At 44.1% G+C, this 26,824-nt stretch overlaps 1 protein-coding gene across 17 annotated transcripts in view; it reads left to right on the top strand.

The window, feature by feature from the left end:
- The first annotated feature begins 8,931 nt into the window (after positions 1–8,931).
- The window catches only part of SLMAP (sarcolemma associated protein), a 203,684-nt gene continuing 185,791 nt past the window's right edge, over positions 8,932–26,824 (top strand). For 16 of the 17 annotated variants that reach the window (XM_075938864.1, XM_075938860.1, XM_075938865.1 and 13 more), the window contains exons 1-2: positions 8,964–9,119; positions 9,244–10,645. In XM_075938864.1, the coding sequence (XP_075794979.1) occupies positions 10,448–10,645 (198 nt within the window). In that variant the 5' untranslated portion in view covers positions 8,964–9,119; positions 9,244–10,447. Of the gene's footprint in view, positions 9,120–9,243; positions 10,646–26,824 lie in introns of all 17 variants that reach the window. The other variant, XM_014577409.3, reaches the window with a different exon arrangement.

Genomic DNA, 26,824 nt, shown 5'->3' with positions numbered 1-26,824 from the left:
AAATTTCAATTGTGTTGACGTACCGCCCAGACTTCTCTCGAGTAACCCTAAGGGTACTCGTACCACTGGTTGAGAAACACTGTGTTAGGGCACTAAACATCATCCAGTTACCTCAGCACCAAGCCTAAATAACCAGAATTAGACCAAAGTATTACTATACTCAGAGGAACTCCAAGTGGAGGACAGAAGGACAGAACCAGTGCTTGAGAGCCCTGCAATGGCAGAAGCTTGACTAGACTGAAATGTTAAGACATCTGGGTCCTAGTCCTGGTTCTTGCCCTTGATTACACAGGCTGGCAGTGCAAGTCATTTGATTACTCTGTACTCCATTCCCCATCTGTGAAATGAAAAAGTAATTAAAAGCCATTTCTGAATGTATTTTGAGCTCTGTGATGTTCTAAAACATTCCATGCTGTCTGTTTTTTGCTTTAGGATGTATTTATTAATATCAATACCACACAAATAGGTACAGAAGAGATGGGCAATAATTTTTGACTGGGGGCCACTCTACGATTTTGGAAAGTGGTCAAGGGTTGCACTTTTCTATGGAAGGGCGCAGGGTCTGGGACGGAAGTGGGTGCAGAAGACAGGTTGAGGCAGGGGACTGGGGTGCAGGGTCTAGGAAGGGGTATAGATGCAGGTGAGGATTCTGGCCTGGGTTAGAAGTTTAGAAGGAGATGCAGGGTCTGGGAAAAAGTTGTGACTTGGAAGAGGGTGGGAGGATGCAGAGTGTTTGGATGGTGACCTGGGGCAGGAAGGATGTGGGGTGCCAGAGGCAGGCTTAAGCTGGGAAGTGCTTACCTATGCTGTCTGCCGCAGCCCTGAGCTGATCAAAACAGCAGGCTCTTCCCTGTGGCTCTCGGCTCCAGGGTAGGGGGAAGATTCCCATGCAGCCCCTGCCTTCTCAGCAAAATCTCTCAGCCCCTATTGACTGCAGCCAAAAGGAGCAGCCAGCCACTTAAAGCGGTATGAGCTACTCTGTGCCTGAGGGTCCCAATGGGGCAGCCCACACGCCAGATCCAGCAACTTGGTGGACTGCATCCAGCCCACCAGCAGTATGTTGCACACCCCTAAAGTAGAGGGTCATTTGCATTTTCAGACTAATTATTTGTTTTCTGAGAAGCAATTTTTTTCAAGGTTTTATGTTTCTCCTCTGAAGTGATAGGTTTATTTTTTTTTATTTCTTTTCTATCACAATACCAGGCTAACATAGGTTTGTGAGTGGGAGTATTATTAAAAAGTCTTCTAGGTGCATTCTGTGGGCATTACTTTCCATTAAAGAAAGTGTGAGGCCTAAACAAGTTGACAGTGACTTTAAAGAAATTAAAAAAGGAGCAAATACATTAATATTTTAAAATTCTACTTTCTTATACTATCAGAGATGGTTCCCTACCCTGAGCTCCCCTCTGCACAATCGTTTCCTTTCACTACACTTGTACATAGCATTATAGACATTTCACACACAATAGGTGAACTTAACAACATTGTTAGGAATCATTAAGAAAGGGATAGGGAATAAGATGGAGAATATCTTATTGCCTCTATATAAATCCATGGTACGCCCACATCTTGAATACTGTGTGCAGATATGGTTGCCTCATCTCAAAAAGATACCTTGGCATTGGAAAAAGTTTAGAAAAGAGAAACAAAAAGGATTAAAGGTATGGAACAGCTGCTATATGAAGAGACATTAATACCACTGGGACTTTTCAGCTTGGAAAAGAGATGACTAATGGGGGGATATGATGGAGATCTATAAAATCATTACTGGTGTGGAAAAAGTGAATAAAGAAGAGTTATATACTCCTTACCATAAAACAAGAACTAAGAGTCACCAAATTAAATTAATGGGTAACAGGTTTAAAACAAAAGGAAATACTTCTTCACATAATGCATAGTCAACTTGTGGAACTTCTTGCCAGAGGATGTTGTGAAGTCCAACACTATAACAGGGTTCAAAAAACTAGATACATTCATGGAGGATAGGTCTATTAATAAGTTTTAGTCAGGATGGACAGGCATGGTGTCCTTTGCTTCTGTTTGTCAGAAGCTGGGAATGGGTGACGGGATGGATCACTTGATGATTATCTATTCTGTTCATTCCCTCTGGGGCACCTGGCGTTAGACACTGTCAGAACTCAGGATACTGGGCTAGATGTACCTTTGGTCTGACCTAGTATGGTTGTTCTTATAGTTTGGCTTTTGAGGAAAAATTGGTTTTGTAAAGGGATTGGACTAGGATGCAGATCTCTGTTCAATTCCCAGCTCTTCAACAAATTTCCAAATTACCCTACCAAAACAACCTTCTGCATACAATCAGCATATTTTTCAATCTGATCTCTAAGGGGCTAACTCTCCAGGGGTTGGCCTAGAGTCTCCAGGAATTAAAGATTGATATTTAATTAAAGATTATGTCATATGATGAAATCTCCAGAAATACATCTAACCAAAATTGGCAAACCTACTGATCTCTCCTCAAATACGTGCAAATATAGATGGAACCTGCAGCATGGGTGGACTATTACAACAAAATGTAAAAAAAAAACAAAAAACAAATAATTCCTCCCCGACCCCCAGTACCTGATAAATCAGGTTGAGAAATGTGATCCAGAACTAGGGAACCCTTATGGAAAACATTGTCCTGCTAGCAGTCTCTTTAAGAGATGCAGACTCTCAGATATAGTCAGGGCCAGATTAAGTGGGGGGCGGAGGGGGCTAGCCGGGCAGTTGCGCAGGGCGCCAACCTATGGGGGCACCTGATGGCAGCTGTAAGGGGCGCCACGTGCCCAGGGCCGGGAGTCGCGCGGCACCCCTTAGAGCTGCCATCAGGCACCACGCGGCCCCCGGCCCTGGGTGTGCGGCGCCTCTTAGAGCTGCAATCAGGCGCTGCATGCCCAATTGCAGCTGTAAGGTATGCCGCGCGCCGGGGGGCGGGGTTGTGCATGCGCTGTGCACCTGGGGGCAGAGCCGCACATACATTGTGTGCCCGCTGCCTGGAGCTCATGAATGTCTCAAGCCGGCCCTGAATATAGTAAGCAGGCCCCACTAATGTAAAATAAACGTGTAAATATTTAAAAGATTGGGGCCTTATCCATCTCTTCTCTAAATGTAAATTCTAGTCTTTTAATCTCTTTCCCTATAGAAATCTCTACCTGCTGCTATTCAGTTTCACTGTCACTCTCTGGATCCCTCTCTTTCCTTTGTGTCATGCTTGACATTGGCTGACCATTGTTCCAGGTGAGCATGTACTACAGATTTACATGATGGCACTATATTATTTTCTACCTCACACCAGGAGTTCTGAACCTTTTCTATACTGCAAGTCACCTTTCCACAAGAGGACCAGCATGACAACAGCTCCCCACCCATTTAGCTGGGTTGCTAGCTGGTAACTCCCTCCCATTGCAACTTGAGAAAGGCAGGGTGGTCATGACTGCCAGACAAATGGTTTCAACTTCCAGAAAGAATATCTTTTTTTTATACATCCAAATAATTGATTTGCCTTTTTGATTGCCAGTGCACAATAATCAGCTTTGCATTGAGTTACTCATAATGTTCAGATCTTGTTCACAAATATTAACAATTAATCTGGAATTCATAGGAATCATTGCAGCAAAAGTTCCTGAGATTCTGAGGTAGTCCTTAGTACCTGAGAAACTCTCTGATATTGTGAGACATTTAGACCAAATTCCTGAGGTTAGGCGAGTATGGATATGCCTCAGTTGCTACTTCATTCCATTGGCCTAAAATAAACACCAACTTCCTAGGAAGAAAAATGTGATTGTGCACTCCCTTCTATTTCCATCATCCATTATGGTTATAGCATGTGGCCTTATTGCTCTTAGCTATGATGGCTATGATCCATAGCATTTTATGGGCATTTTATTAGCACCTTAACTAAGATGGCTTCTAAAATGGCTACTAGCTCCCATACCTAATATGGCTGTCATATCTCAATGCCTTTTATGCCATGTGTGGCAAAGGGTGATTGGCCTAAATTGAGCATGTGCCAGTCAGTCATCTTTATTCCTGGAAAGCAGTCTACAGCTGCACATTCTGATAGGTATTGGACAAATGGACAACCCTTGTTAAATACTCATCAACCTGTTTTTATCCTTGATTTAAAGAGGGAACTACTGAATATCTCATAAAACATGCACAAAGTGGTTTGTGTGGTCTTTGTAATTCTGTCTTTACTAAAATATTTATGTTTATTCATTTGTTTTTGTGTGTGAAGAAAAAATGTGTGTGTGTTTTTTAAGTGGAGAATACTTTGCACAGTATGTTTTAATTAGCTACTACCAGTGCTTTTTTTGTGATGGTATGCACTGGTACGGTGTACTGTCACCCCTCTCGGGCGCAATCACCAATTTTGCTGGCACAGCCCTGAGAGCACTTGCGCCGCACTGACTGGAAGCCCCCTTGAGACATGTGGAATTTAAAGGGGCCGTATTTGTTTTTTTTCTTTTTTCTCGACAATTTTGCCCTAGTACCAGCCTCCCTTTTTTTTTAACAAAAAAACCCCCTGGCTACTACTGTGAAATTATATGTATTGAATTTAAATATGACAAAAATGGAGTTTCTCCACTACACATGCATTCTCCATTCCATACTGCCATCTTCCTTTACAATTAATGTTATTTCTTCACTGATTGACATAATGCCTACAATCACCAATGATTTTTCTCTTCATTTGATTCCATCCTCAACCCTCTTTCTAACCAGGAATGACAACAAGGGCATTGCCTAGAAAGAGAGGCTTTTAGGAAGCTCCAGTACTAGAGGGATCCTAACCTGAGGCAGTGGCTGGCCTTTCTCTTCTCCATTCCTCTTCTCTCCTCTACCCCCATCTTGAGCGATAGACTAAGGCTACAATCCTGATTCAGTGAGAGACTCAGGAGGGCTGCTTCCAGCCAAAAACCTATGTTAGGACTCGGGGAGTTCAACTAGTGATTAGAAGTAATTGGACTCAGAAAGGACACTAGGAGTGAGTTGAACTGCTGTAAACAGAGAGATTGCCCAGGAATGGGGGTGCCCTTAAGAGACAGAGACATTTGACTCAAGAGATTATGGTTGAACCCAGGCTGAGAATTGGCCAACTACACTCCCTTCTCTCTCTTTTTACAGTTCTTGCTAACTTCTCAATGGCATTATAGCTACTTCTTGCCTCTAAATCTCTTTCCTCAAATGACTCTAAATTCTATTGCACTTTCTATCACTTCCTTCCTCTACCGGATCTTTTATTTTCTTCCTATCATATCCCCTACTCATAACTTTGGTCATCTGAAGAAGTGGGCTGTGCCCACGAAAGCTCACGATACCATCTATATGTTTTGTTAGTCTATAAAGTGCTACCAGACCATTTGTTGTTTTTTTTCTGTAAGGGTATGTCTACACTTGTACCCTAGTTCGAACTAGGGATGCAAATGTAGGCGACCGAAATTGCTAATGAAGCGGGGATTTAAATATCCCGTGCTTCATTATGATCTTGCCGGTGCATTACTCTGCTGAACTGCTGTTTCGAAAGTGAAAATGTGCGCCGGGATGCATTAGTTCGAACCAAACCCCTTAACGTTACTCTTAATTTTTTGTAAAAATGTGAGGAGTAACGTTAGTTCAAACCAAGGGGTTTGGTTCGAACTAACACATCCCGGCACGCACTTTAACTTTCGAAACAGCCGTTCAGCAGAGTAATGCGCCGTCAAGATCATGATAATGAAGCGTGGGATATTTAAATCCCTGCTTCATTAGCAATTTCGGTCGCCTACATTTGCATCGCTGGGGATTAAGGGATTTGGAGTGTGAGCTGAACTTGGGGCAGGCAGTTGGGGTGCCAGAGGGAGTTCTAGGTGCAGGCTCTGGGAGGGCATTGGATGCAGGGGTTCTCAGGGTTAGGGCAGGGGCTTGAGGTGCAGGAGAGGGTTCATGACTGGGGTAGGGTTTCAGGATATGGGCTCTGATGGCACTGCTTACCTCTGGTGGCTCCTGGGTAGTGGTGCAGTGGGGCAAAGGACTCTCACCCCTGCCCTGGCCCTGCACCACTCCCAAAAGCAGTCAGCAAACTCCATCGCAAGTCCTGTTGTGCTCCCCACTCTGCTCTGTGGAGATAGGATACAGAGTGAGAGAGGGGGCACCTTGACATCAGTACCCCTCTTCTCCCTCCTCTGCCCTGCACAGCAAGCAGGAGGCTCCCCGAAGTCGGGGGGAGGCAGCTCCAAGGCGAAGGACAAGGGGTGCGCAGCATTAGGGGGAGGGACAGTTGAAGTGACTGCACTTGAGAGCCCTTTGGCCAAACCAGTCAGGATCACCTGTCAGAGGCTCCAAGATCTACCAGTAGATCCTGAGCTACTGGTTGGTGGACACTGGCCTAGATAATAAAAGCTCCCTAGAGCTACCTTCCCCCACCACGTGTAAACATGTGACTGCTGACATTTTCAACAGTTACATGTTTACTGGAATACACACATTTTAACATTCCTGTTGCCAATTACTTTTTAATCTTGGAAGTGATATGCAAGAATCACTTGTATAGATCCATCCTACTTTTACAAATACTCATTACCCATTTCCTTCCATAAACATGTTGCCTTGTTTTTCAGCTTAGATTTGACTTCCTTGCCCCTAAGCCCTTATTTCATTTTCTATCACCTGCTTATACACCTCTTTGATAAGATAATTTTTCTTGTCAAGACCTTCTCTCCATTTGTTTTTCTGCTTTGACCTTTCTGTTACTGTCAATCACTCCCTTGTCGACTTGGTCTTTTTATTCATCCAGTTTCTCCTAACTTCACCGATTGTTCACTGTCTCTCTCTCAATGGTTGTTCCTCATTCTCCTCAGCCCCAATGGCATTCATCAAAGCTATTTCCTTGATTCTCTCTTCTTTCCATATATCCTACCATGGAATGATTTAATCTGCCACTATGGCTTCAACTTCTAGCTCCTTAACCATCTTCTGCTAGATAGCTGTATAAGATGCAGGATAGCCAAGTGAATGAACTATTAGTCTGAGACTTAGGAAACCTGGGTGTTCTCTTTGGTTTTGCCATCTTCCTTGCTCTGTGCCTCTCTGGAAAATAGGGACAATAATGTTGACCTCCTTTATAAAATGCTTTTAGACCTGCTTATGAAAAGCACTACATAAGATCTAGGTATTATTATATTGATGATGAAGGCTCTGAATTTTTAAAATAAATTTCACAACAGAGGTGTGGGGAAAAATAAGCCACAAAAAATCACTAAATAATGTAGATTTTGCTGCATCAACATACACAAACATTTACTGATGATACAAAAAATAGTGCAGGTACTGAAAAGTGAGACTAGATTGAACAGGTGTGTGTTGGAGAGAGGGACCACCTCACATTAATCCTGCAGTCATGGCACCTGTCCCAAGCAGCAGCTAGTTTTGGTTCCCTGCTCTGAGAAATGTAACCTGGTGCATGGGATTTGGCCTGCCTCTTCATATGTTGTAACCTCATGTGCCAGGTCTCAATGCTACTCAGTTTGGGTGCCTAATCAGATGTGTTTTTACAGTAATTTCCAATAATTCACAGACAATTCAAAATCATGATTTCAAATTCTGTGACCACGACATACGACAAAATTGGGGCAATACTTGATGACTCATCAGTCTCTGTCCTCTCCTGATCTTTCCTATTCAATTTTGTCCTGCATCTGCTAATATATTTTTCACATCTTATTCTGCATCAATCAGAAGTTGTGATTGCACTTAGACATCCCAAAATATAGACTTAGTGCACAACAGTCAGCAAGTAAAAGCTGTAGGTTTTATGCTATGGTGATAAGATACAAAAGTTGACGTTGAGGCAAGAAGATAAGAGAACACAGGAAGTTGTGAAGGAAAGAACTAATTTTTATGTGCATGTAGTTTATAAGGGCAGTCCAGGCTTAGGGCTTTATTTAAACTAAGATGAAATGCAGTCCCAAGAAAGGGGTGACTTTTTAGCAACTTACCTACGAAAGAGCAGCAAATGGGCATTGGGACCCTGCTCAGCCACATGCACTCTCAGGAGCCTGTATCCCTAGCATCTGGGATGTATTATCAGGAGTGTTGTGAGAAAGACACAAGAAGTAATTCTTCTGCTCTGTTCTGCACTGATTAAGCCTCAGTTGGGAATAATCAGTTCTGGGCCCATAATTCAAGAAAGATGTGGAGAAATTGGAGAGGGTCCAGAGAACAAAAATGAGTAAAGGTCTGAAAATCTATGATGGAAGATTGAAAGAATTGGATGTGTTTAGTTTGGAAAAGAGATGACTGAGAGAGAACATGATAGCAGTTTTCAAGTACCTAAAAGGGTGTTACAAGGAGGAGGGAGAAAAATTGTTCTCCTTGATCTCTGATAATAGGACAAGAAGCAATGGGCTTAAATTGCAGCAAGGGAGGTTTAGGTTGGACATTAGGAAAAACTTCCTGTCAGGGTGGTTAAACACTGGAATAAAATGCCAAGGAAGGGTTGTGGAATCTCCATTACTAAAGATATTTAAGAGCAGGTTGGATAAACAGCTATCAGAGATGATGCTTGGTGCTGCCATGAGGACAGGGGGCTGGACTTGATGACCTCTTGATGTCTCTTCCAGTTCTAGCATTCTGTGATTCTATCTCTGCATCCTGACTGATCTATCCTTCCTCAATGGAATCTCTTTCTCCAGTTTTGGGGCTTTCCCCCTTCTTCTCTGTCATTAGTCTCAGAGCAGCAGCCCCTCTTCTCTGGGACGTGTCCCTCTCCAGCAATGTTTCAAAGAAGCCACCATCCCTGTACGCCACCTCCCTCCACCCCTCCTTCTGAGCCCTGTCCCGCTCCCCCTCTCTTCCCTCGCTCTCCAACCCGGAAGCGGAGCCTACAGAAAACACCAGGCCAGCTTCATGTGACGCATCACGCATGTGCAAAGGTTCCACACCTGCGCACTGCTGTACCAGCGAGATCAACGCGTGCGCAGCCAAAGTAGGCGGGCCCTTGCGTGCCCTTCGGTCAAGCCCAGTTCAGAGCAGCTCCTCCCTCTCCCGGCTGCCAGCCCCCCCTTCCCCTCCCCGGCAGCGCTGCTGCTACTGCTACACCGGGTAGGTTTCCAATCGCTATGGCGGCTGCTGCGGGGAAGGTAAGAGGGGAGGGAGAGGAGGCTCGCGTGCTGCTCTGCCGTGCGCTGGGCCGGGGAGCCCTGGGCCGCGGAAGGGGCCGCCAGGCCGGGGCTCAGCCTGATCGGGTTTGTTTTGGTTTTGCAGGTCAGAAGAAAGTTTTCGTTGTCGGCGGCCGCCTGAGGACGATACTGAGCGGGAGGCATCGGGGCCGACGGCCAGGCCTCTCCCGGAGCCAAGCCAGCCGCGCTGGGCCAACGGAGACTCCGCTCCTCAGGAGAGAGCGACCAACGGCATCTCGATGCGTAGCCACCTGCGAAGACCCTGAGTGGAACAGATCCCTCCCCCCACCTTTGGCCGGGTGCCCCCGGGAGAGTCCTCACTCAGGCTTCCTGTAACCAAATCCTGTGAGAGACACCCCTCGGCCCTCCGTCTGTTGGGACGTCCACTCTCTAAGGGGCGGACTCCTCTGTGAGCTCCTGCAAACCCTCACTCTGTCATCTCCTCTCCGAGTTGAAGAGGCCCTCACCCTTTCAGTTCGTCCCTGGAAAACCCTTCCTGTTAACTTCTGCCGGAGTGGAGAAGAGAAGCCTCCACCTGCACCCTTTATCAAATTCCTTATCAGAGTGGATGCTTGAAATTCTAAGCTCAGGTCAGTTTTACCCAGCAAAGGAGAGGAGAATGCTTTGCTACCCCCAGTCGAGGACCACCACTCTACATGATCTTGATGTCTGATGAAGATGAAATGTGGAATGTCATATGGATCAACTGAACTGACTGTCTTTTGTAGAGCGAAGGCTTCATACGCCTTCTCCAGTTCTTCATCTGGGCTCTGAGGCTGGACACTAAACCTTCTTTCTTCCTGGATCCCCACCCCCTAAATTTTTCCTTACTTTCATGCTTCACTGGTCAAAATTTTGGTAAGGATTGTTTACGGAAGAAGAAGAAAAAGAAGGCAGTCTGAATCCCAAATACAAGTATTTATGTGTGACTCATCTACTTGGATTTAAAGACATCCCCACCTTCAGGGAGTCTTGCTTCTCTGTAAAGTCAGATGTTTGTTCCTGTTTTCCCTGATGAGCATGGATTGAAAGTTGCACCTTCTAGATTTTTTCTGAGGTGCTGCTGATCTTGTTAAAGGACATAATGGGGCTTTTTCCCTGGATTATTGCCAGGATCAGTTTACACACTGCAACAATGAGTTGTTAGGCCTCCCATGTACAGGTAACATTTATCCTGCTTTAATATAAAATTGCTGGGGCGATTTGGGTTAAAAATTGTCGAAGGCAGTCTGGATCAGCAGGAGTTTCTATTCATCCCTCTTTGGCGTGACATCCCCAATCTGTCCTCGATGCCTTCAGCTTTGGCTATCTTCACTTGCCGCCCGAACTCTCACCCATTTCAGGAGCGTCATGTCTACCTGGACGAGCCTGTCAAAATTGGCCGTTCCGTGGCTCGCTGCCGGCCAGCTCAGAATAATGCTACTTTTGACTGTAAGGTGTTGTCCAGGAACCATGCCCTTGTCTGGTTTGACCACAAGACAGGCAAGGTAAGACCATTTTTGTTTGAAAAGCGGAGAATAATGAAATACTAGATTATTTTAGTGAAGGATTGGGTTTCTGTGGGCTCCTGTAAATTGCATCTGGCTTGTAGTTTTTCTTTAAGTCAGTGTTATCATATTGGAAGCAAGCAAGGTGCATGTTATGACCAGTAATCCTGATTTTCAGTTAAATTGATAATATTCGTTTAAAGAAGAAGCTTGAGAACAGGATTTATTAAACTTTATAAAAACATATTAGCATAGGGAACTGGTGGATCCTGAAGATTTCCTATGTGCATTCTTATGAAAGTATGCTATTGGGGTCTTGTATTCTATGTAATACAGAAACTACAATATAAAACATTTATGGTAAGTAAATGTGTTTTTGAAGAAAATTGTTTCTTTAAATACTGGAAGCATTTCCCTTGGGGTTTTTTTTCCCTAAAGCATGTTTCATTGCATATAAACAAATATTTAGTCTCTGATGTGACACACATTTTATATTGGGTAAAATGCTCACAATGTTGTTCGAAAAGAACAAGTCATTTTGAGTAACTATCCCCAAACTTTATAAACGAATAAAATCTATTTTATATGATATTTTGTGTACTTGCATATTGAATGTTGAACAAAGTATTTTAGTATTAATGTACATGCTATCAGGATAATGTTATCTTCAGTGATTATAATTAATAGCCTGTGTTATCTGTTGTCATGGCTAGTGAGTTGGAGTTCAAATATGTAGTATGTTGTCTTAATCTGGGTATGGCCTTCTCGTATAAGGACTGTTGCTGTCAAAATGAAGTTTAGAAGCTTTGTAATACTTGCTTTTCTCCACTAGGGACTGAACTGGGTTAACCCAAGCTTTTTTGCTTAAAGTACATGTTAGTTTGAAATTACTAATACCAAAAGCTGTACTTTGTTCATAAAATACCAAAAGCTTCAGTCACTCAAAAAGCAATGTGCTTTAAGAATATGTATAAAATTTTTTATGGCCTATTACTTTCTTGTTCGCTGTTTGCTGTATCTTAGTTTTGTACTCTGATGCCTCTCTTATGGTATGTGTTCTTCTATGAAGTACTTTTCATAAATCAGTTAATTTTAATAGAATAGTCAGGTTAGTTTGTTCAGTAGTGTGACCCAGTATAAGGAATAACATGGTACAGTAAGAGTTATTAAATCTTCTGATAATTACCATAGGTTATGCAATACTTAGGCATGATGGGACAAGCAAATACTTTTAATTTCTTAAGGCTGGGTTGTGGCATGACTTTGAAGTTGCTTATACATAATTATGAATAACTCTTTATACGAGTTAATATTTGACTGGATTTTTCTAAGGTTTTTTTTTTTTTTTTTTTTTCATATTGAAGACTTAAGGGCCTGCCTCTTGCAAGTCCTTATCTTTGCTTTATTTTAGCAAAGGTTTGACCATTGTGCCTAGGCCTCAAGGCCTCACACCAAGGCTGTGATATTTCAGGTCCTTTTCTTATTACATTATGCATAATGCAGTATGTGAGATGCTTTCTCATCACAGTTGGCAATAGCTGTTTTGGATCATAATATCAGTCTATAAAATTCACTTTTTCAATTTGAGAGTATATTCTTCGACTTCCCTGTTTGATGACAGAGGGTAAGACTCAGTTCTCCTAAAATGTCTATTGCAATCTAGTATTTCTGAGTAATACATTTTATGCATATAATGCCTTCAATCTAGGCTTCTCAGTGCTTTACAAACATAATTAAGCCTCACAACCTAGTGAGGTCAGTGAATGTTTTTACAGAGTGCTAAACTGATGCACAAGCTGATGGCAGAGTTTACAACATAGGCAACTGAATTATTTTAAATCTAATCTAGAGTGGTTAGCTTTAGACTCACAGATATCTAATAAATGAGTTTTTTACATTGCTTTATTTTCTTTGGATGACTCTGGTTTTATAGTGGTTAATTTAATGTTTCATCTTTGTTACAGGTTTGGATTTGCCTAAAGTGGTAGTCAATAGAAGATCTGTATTGTAGGCATTTAATGGTGTTTGGGTCTAAAACATATGAGGAGCAGGCCATAGTTAGGTACTTCTGGACAGATGTACACATAATAAATTCATCACCATAACGGGTAACAGTGTTGGCAGATTCCCCAGGAATGAATGGCCTGGGGAATCCAGTATACAGTAGACTTCCGATAATCCAGCACCTTTGGGACCCAGGGGATGCCGGATTATTGGATATGTCCGAGTATCAGGAGGCACTCCGGTGGGGGGGCTGTGACGGGTCTGCCGGGGGTGGGGGTTGGCGGGGAATGGCGTGGCGAGGGGCAAACCCTCTGCCATTTTGCAGGGAGGCGTTGGAAGCACCGTGCAGCCGCTGGTGATAAGCCAGCTGGGGCTGCAAGTGGCAGCGGCGGACTAGGGGAAGCGGTGCTGAGTGGGACCAACCCGGCAGCACCCCAGCTGCTCTGCCCCACCGCTTCTCCAAGTCCACCGCTGCCGCTTGCAGCCCCAGTTGGCCTTTAGCTGGCAGCTGCGCGGGGCTTCCCCTGCTTCCCTGCAAAACGGTGGAGGGTTCACCCCTCGCCGTGCCGTTCCCTGCTGCCCCCGGACGGATGCAGTGTAGTCCGGCAGACCCATCACAGGAGTATCATCCCCTTTCCCTCTCCTCCCCTTCCCTTTCCCCGCCTGTGAGCGCACATGAGGCTCACAGGAGCTCCAATTGTCCGGCTGGCATTTCCGGGTTCCAGTTGGTGCCGAACTATCAGGAGTGCTGGACCACTGGATTCCAGACAATTGGAGTTTTACTGTATTTTCATTCTTGAAGGTGATCCTTTTGAAATAGTTGAAGCATATGGATGTACCTATGTGGAGCAGCTTGAACTGTATATTTTCTGTGTGGCTAAATGGGGGAGTTGGGTCTCCTGGTCTGCCTGGATTCCTACATGAACAATAAAATAAAACAAGTTAAAGTGGGTTTTTTTGAGGGTGAAGAGAGTATGTAGCTTGAAAAAATTGACAATACAATTGCCTACATCCTAAAAATCCCTTAGAAACGGTGATACTGTGGATGGTGGTTCCCAGTGAACAGGGATTGCAGTGATTGCTAGAGCTGGGAGGGACTGTCAAGGATCAGGGTAAGGCTGGGTTCGAGACAGGAGAACAAAGTGAAATGAGCTCTGGAGTTGCAGTAGGCCAAAAGTCTTATGTAGAGGTTGGACTTCTCTGGTCCAGTACCCCTGGGACTTGAGCGGTCCCGGACCAGGGGAGGTCAGTGCTCCGCTGCTGGCCTTACTCCCAAGCTCCCCTCTGGGCTGCTAGGCTCTCCAGCCCAAGGATCACTGCTCTACTGCTGGCCCTGCTGCCTCAGGGGCTCCTCGGGCTGAGACTCCCCTGCCGTCATTGGCCCCATTGCCACTGGGGTTTCTCAGGTGCCACAGGACTTCAGGGTAGCTCCCTCTACTGGCCTCTGGTACTCTTTGGTCCAGCATTATCCTGCCAAACCAGTGTGTCCCATATTTGAGAGATTCAACTAGTAGGGGTATCTTTGCGGGTTAAATAGTGAGCATGGGCCAAGGAGAAAACTGCAGGATGCTGTCACTCTAAATCCTTTGGGTGGCACTTCCAGTGATGCCTAGTTTCCCCAGTGTTCCTTAGATGTGGGTTTTTAGGGCCTCTCAGGCCACGCCTCCACTTGCCGCTCCAGAGATTGATCTTCTGGTGTTTGATTTAGTGCACCTAATTAAGACTTGGGAAACTAAATGCTGAGGGCAGCTCTGGTTGGTGCCAGTACAAGGAGTAAGGAAAGCTGATCGGAACGTTTGCTCTTGTTGACCTCCCACTGTGAAGATGGCGTCAAGCTTGGCTTAAGGCAGTGGTCACCAACTGGTGGATCAATCACAGCATCCCAGGAATTGATCACTATGGCCAGCTGGCTGAGCAGCAGCCTCTCTTTAACCAGCCCAGCTGGAACATGGCGGAACCTTGGCTCTGTGGCCAGGTGGGCTGGAGTAAACAGGGGCAGCCACCTGGCCTGCTGGCTGCGGATTCAACCTGCTGAAGCTGTGCTGTGCTCCAGTTGGGCTAGGTGAAAGAGGGGCAGCTTCCTGGCCAGCTGGTTGCAGCATTCAGCCGGCTGAGGCTCCACCGTGCTCTGGGGTAGACACTTGGCCAGCTGGCTGAGGGTTCAATCTGCTGAGGCTGTGCTGTGCTCCAGCTGGGCTGAGTCAGAGGGCAGCTGCCTGGCCAGCTGGTTGCAGCATTCAGTCAGCCAAGGCTGTGCTGCACTTCAGCTGGGCTGGAGCAAAGAGGGGCAGCCACCTGAGTGGCTGCCCCTCTTTGTTAACTTGCTGGCTGGGGGAAGAGGCATGTGTGCATCCCCGGCTCTTGTCCTGCTCCGGGGGGGGGGGCGGGGCTTGGCGGCCAGCACACATGGTGTGCTGCGGACTGGTCTACGCTGGGTTGTTCCCTGTGGGCTGTGCATGGTCGGGGAGCCCCTTCCCCAGCACCCCGCTGTTCCTGGCCGGGCTGGAGGTAGCCCTGGGCTTTGCCTGCCCCAACCCCAGTCCTGGGGTTGCTGCTTGCAGGACTAGACGGGCCAGGGAAGGGAAGAGACTGTGCTCTCCCATCCCCCATCTCCCCTGCTGCTCCTCGCCCCAGCGCTGCTCCCAGGAGGCTGCAAGTCCTAAGGCTGCTGTCCTGCTCTTAAGGACAGGAATGGGAAGGCTGGGGGCACAGGAATGTGGAGGCAGGAGGAGGGTGAAGGATGGGAGGGGGCAGGATGGGAGGCAGGATGGGAGGAGGCAGGGGTTGACCTGAGGGGCATGGGGCAATGCAGGGCTTTGGGCGGGGGGGGGGGAGGAATCATGGGGCTGAGGGGCGTGAGGCTGGAGTAGAGGGCAGATGTGAGGGAGGATAAAATTTTACTTTGCAGAAGCTTCACTTTCTTTTACTCCCCATTTCTTTGCCTTTCTCCCCAGCTAGCCTTTCTTCCCCCAATCCCCTTCTGCTCCAAACTTCCCCTTGTAGCCCCACCCCACACCTTTTCCTGCCACTCTCTTCCAAACTCTCTTCCTGACCCTGCCTTCCTCAGTCCACCTTGCACCTCACCTCTGACCCAGATCCTGCATCCCCATCCCACTTGCTGGCAGTCCTGTCCTGCATATTGAGCTCCTCCTCTTGGTTCCCACTTCAGGGCCTAAGGGGGTCCACAAAATCTATTAACTCTGGAACCTCAGAAAAGTAAATCTGGCCTATGGGAAGCCCTGAACCTCAGTCTCCCCTGACCCTTCCCCTCACCCTGTGGGGGATGGAGTGCCATCAGAGTGAGGTGTCTCAGTTGGGGGCCACATCAGTGATGGTTGGGGATTTTGGGAAGAGTTTTTTTACTTCTCACTTATGTGGTCCCCAACTGGGGGTGGGTGGGTGTGTGTGTGTGTGTCAGTCAGTAGCCCCGGACCCAAAAAACTTCCCCACCCTTGTCATAAATAAAGAAAACATTGAAACCTTTTGTGTTGGACATATTTTACTTTATTTAAAATGAAGTTTGATAAATTAATACGAGAGAGTTAAAATGCATAATCTGTTCAATAATTTAAATTAAACTGTTCTCCTCAGCTGCAGCACTAGCAAAATGGCTTGGGTGTAATTATGTAATGAACGGTGAGTTTCCATTAGCAACTGGTAGTTGGCGGAAAAGTTTGGTGATGGCAGAGCCTCCAGAAACGGGTGGGGTCTTGGGGAAAAGATGGTGTAGATCCTGGCTTGCCCTGACATTTAAAAAGTGATCTTGGGTGTAAAAAGGTTGGAGACCACTGGTTTAAGGTAAGCCGACTTCAGCTACGTCTTTTAATGTAGCTGGAATTATGTAACTTAACCTTCTGGGTCTAGTATAGACCTGGCCTGATTGGTGAATTGATAACATTAGCTGTCCTAAACTCTACCAAGTTGGGGATTCTAGTCCCAAGGATTGTTACAACAATAAATAAGAATATTGTAGTGAAAAGGCAGCTGGAAGACAGATACACATGGTCCTTGAATTTTCCTCTGACCAATTACATAAATGTTCAACTACATTGCTTATAATTCCTTACTCTTAGAAAACCTGCAGTGCTTGCAGAATATAAACAAAAAACTCCACACAATAAAACAAATAGGCTAGTAACATTTGCAGACAGACAGTGAAATAAAAAACAGCAGGGTCAGCCATTTTAATAACCTCTCTATCCCAGGAATATCATTAGCCTAGCAGTGATCTAATGTATTTGTCTTACTGATTAATGTAATACTGTAAGCATTTTCAGAAGCTTACAGATGGGGTAGAACACTTAAAAGTTCGTTTTCAGTAACAGTTTAGACAGAAATTTTAAACATTTTTTTTTATGGGGAGTAGGTATGTTAAATATTGGTCAATTGAATAGTCAAGTAACCTCATGATTTTTTATTGATGAGTCAACTATTCTATAGTCCCTAGGGGCAGGGCCTGTATCCGAGGCAGCAGTGCAGGGTGCCAGGCAGGAGGTGCTCTATGAAGGAAGCCAGTTTAAAAACCAGCTACCCTCATGGACCTGTGCCCTGTGCTGCTGCCTCTGATGAAGAGGCAGCAGCTTGGGGTGTCAGCAGCCCCTGTCTGAGGAGGGGGGTGTCTGAGCTTCTGGACCCGGTGTGAGCTAGAACTGAACTGGGCTGCCTGCCCACCTGGCTCCTCATATTCTTTAAATGAAGAGCTGCAGCAGGGGTAGGGCTATAACTGAGCTGGACTGCTGCCCAGCCTGCTAAAAAATTTTCTGGTAAGGGTGGGGGGAGGGAAATGCTTGTAGTCTATAGCATTAACTATAAGCTTTTGCTTATTGGTTAATCAACTACACTATTACATCGCTAATGGGGAGAAACTTCCATAGAAATTGATCATAGGGTGGCATAATGATTTGAGGTTCCAGTAAATTAGACTGATTTTTTTTTTTTTTTATTAAGAACAGCAAGCAGGAAACCTTAATTTCAACAGTTTTAAATTTATTTTGCTTTTGTGCTTTTTATTTTTTAAAGTTGATTTCCATTCATTGGTACGCAGTAAAACACATTGATGTGTCCAGCTAAATATAATCTTTAGTGTAACTTTGATTTTTTTTTTTTTTTTTTTTGGTAATCATGAATTTAAATTGTGTTTATACACCTTTATTTAAGCAATTATATACCTCTATGCATTTATTCAGTGTTTTAATTTTTAGTTATGCATTTAGTTAGAAAATGATCCATAATGTATTTCTAACTAAGTAGATGAACTTTTTACTGCTATTTTGTAGCACCTCTATTTGGATAAAAATTGGAATTATGTGAAGAGTGGGGGGGAAAAGCACATTTTATTCTGTAATTAGAAAAGGGCCAGCTGTACTGTACACATAAGAAAAAGGTTTACCAAAACATGTTTTGCATTTACAAATGTTTAAGTTTTTTAAAGACTTTTTGTAGAAAGTGAATTGATGTCACTGTATCCTTCATGATTTTACTACATAGTAAACTTATCTTCCCACCTAACTTTTATTTGTAGACTTGAAGAGGAAAATAAGCTTTCTTGCTTTTTCAATCCTAATGAGTTTCTCACTTGTGTTCTCTAAACTAGCAGATGAGGCGACTGCTGGTTTAGCTCTTGAGCAAGCTCTCATTCCAGGTGCTTAGTCAATGGCTTGACTTTATTTTGAAACTTGGTGGCAAACATGCTTTGATATTGTTTTTAATTAAAATTATTTTTAATGTCACCGTAGCACTTCTCAAGAAGTGGGTCAGGATCCTGTTTGAATGAGGGTTGTGAGTAGTGATGTTAACGTGTAGTTGATCACACAATTAACTGATAAGCGTAGGCTAATCGGTTAATCTGGTCAACTACATGCAGGTGCCCACCCCTTGCTGCCTCTGTATCACAGGCAGCAAGGTGTTGGGGGGAGGACAGGAGCTAGTGTCTGTGAGGAGCTGGCTTTAAGCAGGCTCCCCTTGAGCACCAGATCAGCCTGAGGGAGCCTTCCCCCCACGCACTGCTGCCTCTAATAGAGGCAGCAGCACAGAGGGTGAGGGAGGCAGGATGGAGTCCATACATGTGGGGAGCCAGCTTTCAAGCAGGCTCCCTGTGCTTGCCTGCTCCATGGGCTCTCTTGCCCACTCTTTCTGCCTCCAACAGCTTAAAAGCCAGTTCCCCCCCACACCAGCTCCATGGTGCCGCATGCCCCCCCCCACCTCCCATGCAGCTGCCTCTATTAGAGGCAGTTGTGTGGGGCGTGAGGCAGAGGAAGCAGCCCCTGTCTGCGGGATGGTCTGAGCTCCCTGCAGACGGGCTGCTGTCGTGGACCAGCTTCTGTCCGTGGGGAGCTTGAACTCTCCCCGGACAGGGGCTGCTGCCACCCCGTGCTGCTCCCTGTATATCAGCGTGGGTAGCTGATTTTTAAACAGACTTCCCTTGCAGACCAGCTCCCACTTGCCACCCTGCACTGCTGCCTCTGATACAGAGGCAGCAGCACTGGGTGGCAAGCGGTTCCCTAGAAGCTGGGCTGGGAGTACACTGGCTGCTGGCCTGCCCTCGGGGACTAACTAATAGTTGCGTAACCACTAAGATTGCATGTGGTTACACAACTATTCAATTACATGATGTCTAACATCGCTAGTTGTGAGGGCTGGCATTACATTTGCTGGGGTCTGGACCTGAAGCTTAAGCCTTACTGTCCAAGGTTGAGGGCTGCAGTCCTGGGAGGCAGGGATCAAGTTACAGGCCCCTTGCTTGGCTTCAGGTGGTGGGGCACAAGCTTGAGCTTTAGCCTCTTTGCATGAGATGGCAAGACTTCTGGGTGTAGTAATTTTTGTTGTCCGAAGAGGGTCATGGTACAGTGAAGCTCAGGAACCTCTAGATTATAGTGTTTAGGCCTTACTTGAAATTGAAAATTTAAATATAATTTCAGTTTTCAAAATAATTTATTTTATCCATCTGGGATGCTAAGCTTATTTGGGAATGGCTGGCTGCAATACTGATTTTGAGTCTGCTACATATGCTACACCGAGTTACCGTTTAAAAATGTCATGTACATTTTTGCTGAAAGGTTTCAGTGCCATACTTTTTAAAGAGTCCTTTAAATGTGTGTGAAAAAGCTCCCTGCCCAAAGAAGCTTACTTATATGTAAGATGAAAACAATACTAACAGTTTAAAAAAAGTAAGGTGTGAAAGTGGAAACAGACAGGTTTTCAAGGAAATCAGCACCAGAAAGCCAAGTGAAAATAGAGTTTAAAGGTTGCACGCAACTAAAACCTGCACTTCTTTCTGGGGCGGGGGGGGGGACCCATAGTGTAGACATAGCCTTATAGACTAACAAAAAATGTAGATGGTGTCATGAGCTTCCGTGGGCACAACCCACTTCTTGAGGTGAATGGCATTTAAGGGGTACAGTTTCCAAATAAAATAGCTTTGCTTGTGGGTTTTTCACTCTTCAGTAGAGGGAAGAGAAAGAAAAAGTTAATTCACAAAAATTGGACTCTGGCATTAGGAGGCAAGTGTTACCTGAAAGTACTTGTAACTTAATGTTTTAAATATTGACTGAATTACAGATTGGCTCATCACTCTACGGAAGATTTAGGAAAAAAGGGAGGGGAGTTACTGGACACATGGAAAGAGGGAAGTTGTCCTAAGGTTAGGGCTGGTTTATAAAAGAAGGTATGGATTAGGCAGAGAGAGAAGAAAAAGATACACTAACTCTATAAAATTCTTAATAAAATAATTGTTCAACATTGCTTTACTTTCACCCCTAAAACATATCCATAATGTATGTTATTCACATGTAAAAAAAATTGGAAGGAAACTTTAATTTTAATACTGTTTCAAATCACGAACTATTTTTGTCTTGAAAAATTGCAACTTCAAATATGTAGGACACTTGGTGTGACTTCTTCCAGACTGAAATGTTGGAACGCTTCCAATTTAGAGTGGAAGTTCTTGGTGGAATCCTGAAATTCCCTTCAGATATTTAGGTTTTCAAAAACTCCTTTCACGAGAGGCTTTGGAAGAATCTAATTAGATATAGAGTGAGGGGGAAAGTATTGTCATGAATCAAAAACCAGAAGTAGAAATAAGTAATCGATTTTTATTATTGCAAAAACTTAGGGTTGCCTCAGGGTTCCCTATTAGGGCAGATAGGCTACATCTACGCTACGAGTTTTCTCGGCAAAAAATATGCTAGTGAGGGACTCATTTGCATATTTTCTGCAGATCTGTTTTTGCACAAAAACAACCCAGTGGGAACGTTTTCTTTTTGCGCAAAACCCTCTTTTTCTGCAAGATCCTTATGCCCCAAAAAGGAAGTATATTGATCTCGCAGAAAAAGTTTTTTTGTGCAAAAATAAAATGTCTACACTGCTTGTTCCTGCGCAAAAACGGATCGGCAGAAAATATGCTAATGAGATCACAACTTATGTAAATGAGTCCCTCATTAGCATATTTTTTGCCAAGAAAACTCGTAGCGTAGACGTAGCCATAGTGTTTAATGCATGTACTTGGAAAAGGGGTTGAGTAGCGAGGTGAGAAATGGCAATTATGAGGTTAGTGAAGTTCAGAGGGGATTATGAAGAGTTCCAGAAGGACATAGCCAAGCTCAATGGATGGATAGGGTGATAGTAGTCCAAGTTTTAATGTTCATAAAGATGATCAGGCTAGGTGACGTGTGGCTTTAATCTATGGGGGGAAATAAATAATGCAAATTAGAGGGGAAAATGAGAACTAATGATATGCCTCACCAATATTTAAATGAACTATAAAATCCTCAATAAAGGACCTGGGCATCGTTGTGGACAAATGAATGAAAACCTGTGTCTAGTGGCAGCTCAGTCTTTAAAAAATAGTAAATGATGTCAGAATACATAAGGAATGGAGAAGAATATAAAAAATATTATAACACATTATATAAATCAGTGTTTTGCCATCATCTGGAATACTGTGTTCATCACCATGTTTGAAAAAGGATTGCTTTGAATGAGAGAGCTCACAATACAATTATGGGAATATTGTGGGCGTGGAAAAATGTTACAGAGAAAGTAACAGGAGTTTCTGAATGAAATAGAATATTTCCACGTTCTTGGATTCCATGACATCCTGTGGCAATGAGTTTCCATAGTCTAATCATGTGTGGCATGAATTATTATTTCCTATTATCAGTTTTTAAATGAGCTGCTTTTCAGAGGATTGGATATTTGTCTAAATGAACACTGTATCCACAATTGTTTCATTAAATACTCAGGTTCAATGTTTTATTTTCCCACTAAAACTTTTCTCAGAGTTTAACTAATCTCTAATTATTGACTGTCAGGAGGTTGTTTATGGGCAGGAGATTATTACATTATGGTTTCTTCAGCCTCCCTCTGACTTACTTTGTGTTATTGGAGGTGAGATACTGGATTTGCTGGACTGGTGATCTGACCCAGTATGACAGTTCTTGTATTAATTTCCCTTTTATATTCCTGTCTTGACTGTGATATTCTGCTGTCAGCTGTAAAAAAGTTGGTAACAAGTGTATTTTAGCAAATTTCAGTGCTGCTGCTTATTTGCTTTGAGTTGCCTTCGTCAAGTAAATTGAGATGTTTCCTCTTCCACACTTCGAAATGTTGACCTGGATCTTTCATAATCAGATGGGATGATACCTCAGTGCCTAAGAGAAACGTGCCAGTTAGAAGACGAAATCTGATCCATTTTGCGTTTGGTTCTGTTCAAATATATTCATCATTAATTTAGAGAGTGGCATAGAGACTACACTTATAAGTACAGAAGCATTATCAGATTTGCTTGTGTAAAGTGTACTTTATTAAACGCTACTTATTAGCAAAATATTTTTAAAACTTTGTTTTAAATTAATGAACTAACATACATGAAGTGCAATGCTAAGTGGTGTGGTGTGTTTTTTTTGTTTTTGTTTTTGTTTTTTTTTGTTTTTAAGGAAAGAAGAATAGTACAGATTGCACTTTTATAAACCGGAACTCTTTGGTCCAGCAGCATGTTGTTGCTCTAACAGAAGGCTCAGATACAGTCAATGAAACCACACTGGGAGCATAAATATAAGGGGTTTTATTGCCAGGGCATATTACGCCTCACAGCCTTCATGCATTACTAAATATGTGCTTCTCACTGCTGAGAAGCAAGCAATTAAGCAATCAGGCAAGCAAGAATCCAATGCTTACGGCCCCTTCTGCTACCAACAGTCCTGTATCCTCCATCCGTGCTCTCAAGGGCATTGCTCCAGCCTGGGGAGTCCCTGGGCACCTACATGGCCTAGGTCCACAGGTGAGACTGTTCCCCGATCAGTGCCTTTCAGCTGTCTTATAATTATTCCTTTCTTAGGGGCATAAACATCCACAGGCAGATTCCGGCAAGAAACACCACCGCTATCTAATTCTCATACCTCATGTCCCTGGGCCTAATTATCTCACAACTTGTTGATGCAACTAAGGAGGCCTTGGGCCAGATCATCGCCGGTTAAAACTGGCTCACCGCTGGCTTTAGCCGAACCATCTGCAATATGGTGCAGGGGTAACTGGCGGTCAGCCCTGACACTCCACCACTTGTTTTCTGGTAGAATCATGCCTGCGGAGGGCCATATATGGCCTCATGATAGGCCATAAGCATTTGCACATGCTGGGCTACTCGCTTGGTGCAACAGCACAAAACAACCCACAAAACACAGCAGTCCCCCCCCCCATTACTCTGAAAACAACAGCAATTGGATGTAGCATCAATTTAAAAACAGCTGTGGCCTTTGGAGACCACCCATAAAATATATCCCACCAATAATGAACAGTCAACTCTGACTCTGCCCTCGCCATCTGGAGAAGGGAGTCGTGATCATACAACATATTTACCCGGGTTCATGTGATAGCTGAGCCCTGCTTCATTAGCACGCAAGTGACCATAGAGTGCTGCTGCAAAAAATATTCCAATTCATGATGGGAATTTCTGGCTGGAGTATCACAGTTGGCCCCTCGGTCAGGCCCTCGGTCTCAGTGAGGGCCCAATAGCAAGCCAGAAGCTGTTTTTCAAATGTGGTGTATCGGTCGGCTGCCTTGGGAAGTTTTTGGGACCAGAAACTGAGGGGCAGCTTATCACAGGCACCCAACATTTTTTGACACAGACACCAGGAGGCATAATCCTCCACCACTGACACCTCCAAATGAAAGGGGCTAGTAGGGTCGTAAGGACCCAAAGGCTTGGTGGTTCGAATGGTGGCTTTAGCCTCCTCAAATGCCCGCTACTAGGATTTGCCCCATTCAAATATAACCTTCTTTCAGGTGACACTGGAGGGGCTTCAAAATTAAGGGAAGGTGTGGGATGTGGTTGCGCCAGTAGCCAAACAACCTGATAACTCGCTGAGCCTTTGTTTTAGTGGTTGGGACTGCAAGCTGGGCAATTTAGTCTATAACAGAGGAAGGAATGTGGTGCTGCACTCCTTGCCACACAATCCCAAGGAACTTTACAGATTGGCTGGTGGGCTGCACCTTGTTGGGGTTAATTGCCCACCCCCTGGACTGCATATGCGTGATGAGTGCCCGCAAGGTCCGCTCTGCCATGTCCTGATTAGTACCCTGGACCATCAGATCATCTATGTAATGATGGATAGTGACCGACCTTTCAGGTGAAAACATCTGGAGATAGCGTGCCACCAGCCCGTGGCATAGTATAGGGCTATGGACGTATCCCTGTGACAGTCATGTAAAAGTGTACTGGTGCCTCCCCCGAGATGAAGGCAAATTGGGCTTGTGCCTCCTCAGCAATGGGAATGGGGGAGAGGGGGAGAGGAAAAAGCATTGGCCAAATCAGGAACAGCATACCACTCTCCCTCGGTCCATCCAATGGACTCAATCAGGGTCACCACATCGGGGACGATAGTGGCAAGAGGGTACACTTCTCTGTTCAGGTCTCGATAGTCTATGGTCATTCACCAGGACTCATCGGGTTTTCTCACTGGCCTCGCTGGGCTACTAAAGGGGGAAGACTACCAGCTTGATGACTTTTTGTTGCAACTCAGCAATAGTCTCCCCTATCTCTTTCTGACCTCCTGGGAGCTGATGCTGTTTCAGCGAGACTACTGACCGGTTCTGGGGCAGGGCTAGGGCCTCCCAGGAGGCATGACCCACCACTACAGCCCGAATCCCAAACCAATACCTCCCATCTGGAAGCAAAAGGGAAAGACCACGCAGAATGTCAATAATGTATTCCTGGATTAATTTAAAATGTCATTTTTTAGAGCTCTTTTATTAACTCTTAATATAGTTACAGGAGTTTTTGTCAGATAACTACTTATCTTCAAAGCTATTTCACATTTATGGTATTTATATATTATTAAGCTCTCTATATTCAGTGTGGCTTGAGTATTTTCCATTTATGTAATATCCAGGTTGTTAGTTCATTTAAAAACTGTCATGCCGTCTATACACCTTTTTTTTTTTTTTTTTTTTTTTTAAAGTCATATAGCCATATCACAACTCATTGCTGCAGCTGACTTGCTTGGTCTTGTCAGAGGTCAAACATTGAATGTACGTGGAGACAAAATTGCCCTAAGCATAAAGGATTCATCCAATGCAGGCTCAAACATGCTAGTAGGGCAGGGTAGAGAGGCTTTTGTTGTCATTGCTTTGTATACTTTTTCTAAGGATATAGGACTTCAGGCCTATAACTGTTTGGCTATATATAATGCCTGTAGAGCTATCTTTTGATACCTGACCTAGTAATAAACATTCACACCCAAAATTGGAGGTTTTCTACTAAAATGAACTTCACTTAAGAAAATCAAACATCAAATGGAATAGATGTTTATTTCTTGGACATAATGGACAACTTTCACTAGATGACTCTCAGCCACCACTTTTTAAATAGACAAGGGAAAATAGACTTTTTTTTGTCTTCCTCTTCATTTGAGCATTTTTCTTAGACTTACACATGTTAGTACTCGAAAGCCAGGAATGCACATCCACACCAAAAGGACATACACACCTTCCCAATCTCTGAAGCAACAAAAGAAACTTAAATGTAAGGTTAACAAGTTGGTACTAGATCCAGTCACAGTAATTGTTGAGCAGGACATTTCACAGATAAACAAATGTTGTCTGACCCTAAACCAGCTGTATAGAATGTGGGTAGGGATTTTAGTGCTTGACAGAAGGGAGACCTAGTAGACATTTGTTTCTAATAACTGTATTGAATGCAGTGGCACAGAATGATAGTGCAAGTGACACAGAAACCCATGTTGTGTGTTGTTGATGTTACTGAACATTTGAAGGCATACTTCTTCCTATGTTCTTCCTTCACATATCCATCCTAACTTTCAATTAAACTATTTTCTAGGCAGGTACTGGCAGTCCCCGGGTTACGTACAAGATAGGGACTGTAGGTTTGTTCTCAAGTTGAATTTGTATGTAAGTCGGAATTGGTACATATTGTAGGGGAAACTCTAGCCAAACATTTCTCCAGAGCTCAGTTTTATTTTCTCACACCTCACTTCCTTCAGTCCTTTATTCTCAAGCTGAGGTGTCTGCTGAGGAAAGCCGCTCCGCGTCTCCCTGGTCTGCTGGGGCGGGGGGGCGCGCGCTAGCTTCGCATCTCCCTGGTCTGCTGGGGGGAAGCAGCTAGTGTGGGGTTGCCTTACATCGGATCCCTACTTACAAATGGGGTAAGTCGGATCCATGTAACCCGGGGACTGCCTGTACTCTTAAAATATCTCTCTGATATTCTGACACCCTCTGACTTTGAAATTAGGACATAGAAAGGAAAATGCAGCAGACATTTTTTCATTGATGAAAATGCAAAACTCTGTAGATGGCTTCCTGTACCTAACAAAATGTATTGCACTGATGCATTAACAAACAGCACTCTCTCAAAACTTGAGTTCTGCCTTTGGAAATATATATGCAAAAATTTCACCCAAATATAGCTTTATTTTGGATTATCTTGAGATGTTTGTAGTTTTATAGTTGCCTTACATTGTCAGTTTCAACATGGCAGTTGTGCCACTTAAAGTTTTTCCTGGGGTGTAATAGAGAATTGTGGTGATTTGAGATGTAATATAGGGCCTGCTTTCCATTTATTGGTGCTTCTTGGATATTTCCAGTATTTTAAAGATGTCTTGCATTTTAAATACTAGTATTAGGTAAGTTTGTATTGGAAATTTGTAGTATGGAGATCAGTGACAA

This window comes from Pelodiscus sinensis, chromosome 11 (assembly GCF_049634645.1).
Source record: "Pelodiscus sinensis isolate JC-2024 chromosome 11, ASM4963464v1, whole genome shotgun sequence".
NCBI lineage: Eukaryota > Metazoa > Chordata > Testudines > Trionychidae > Pelodiscus > Pelodiscus sinensis.
Note: the sequence above shows the minus strand (reverse complement) of the source record. Positions and strands in the feature narration are given on the sequence as shown.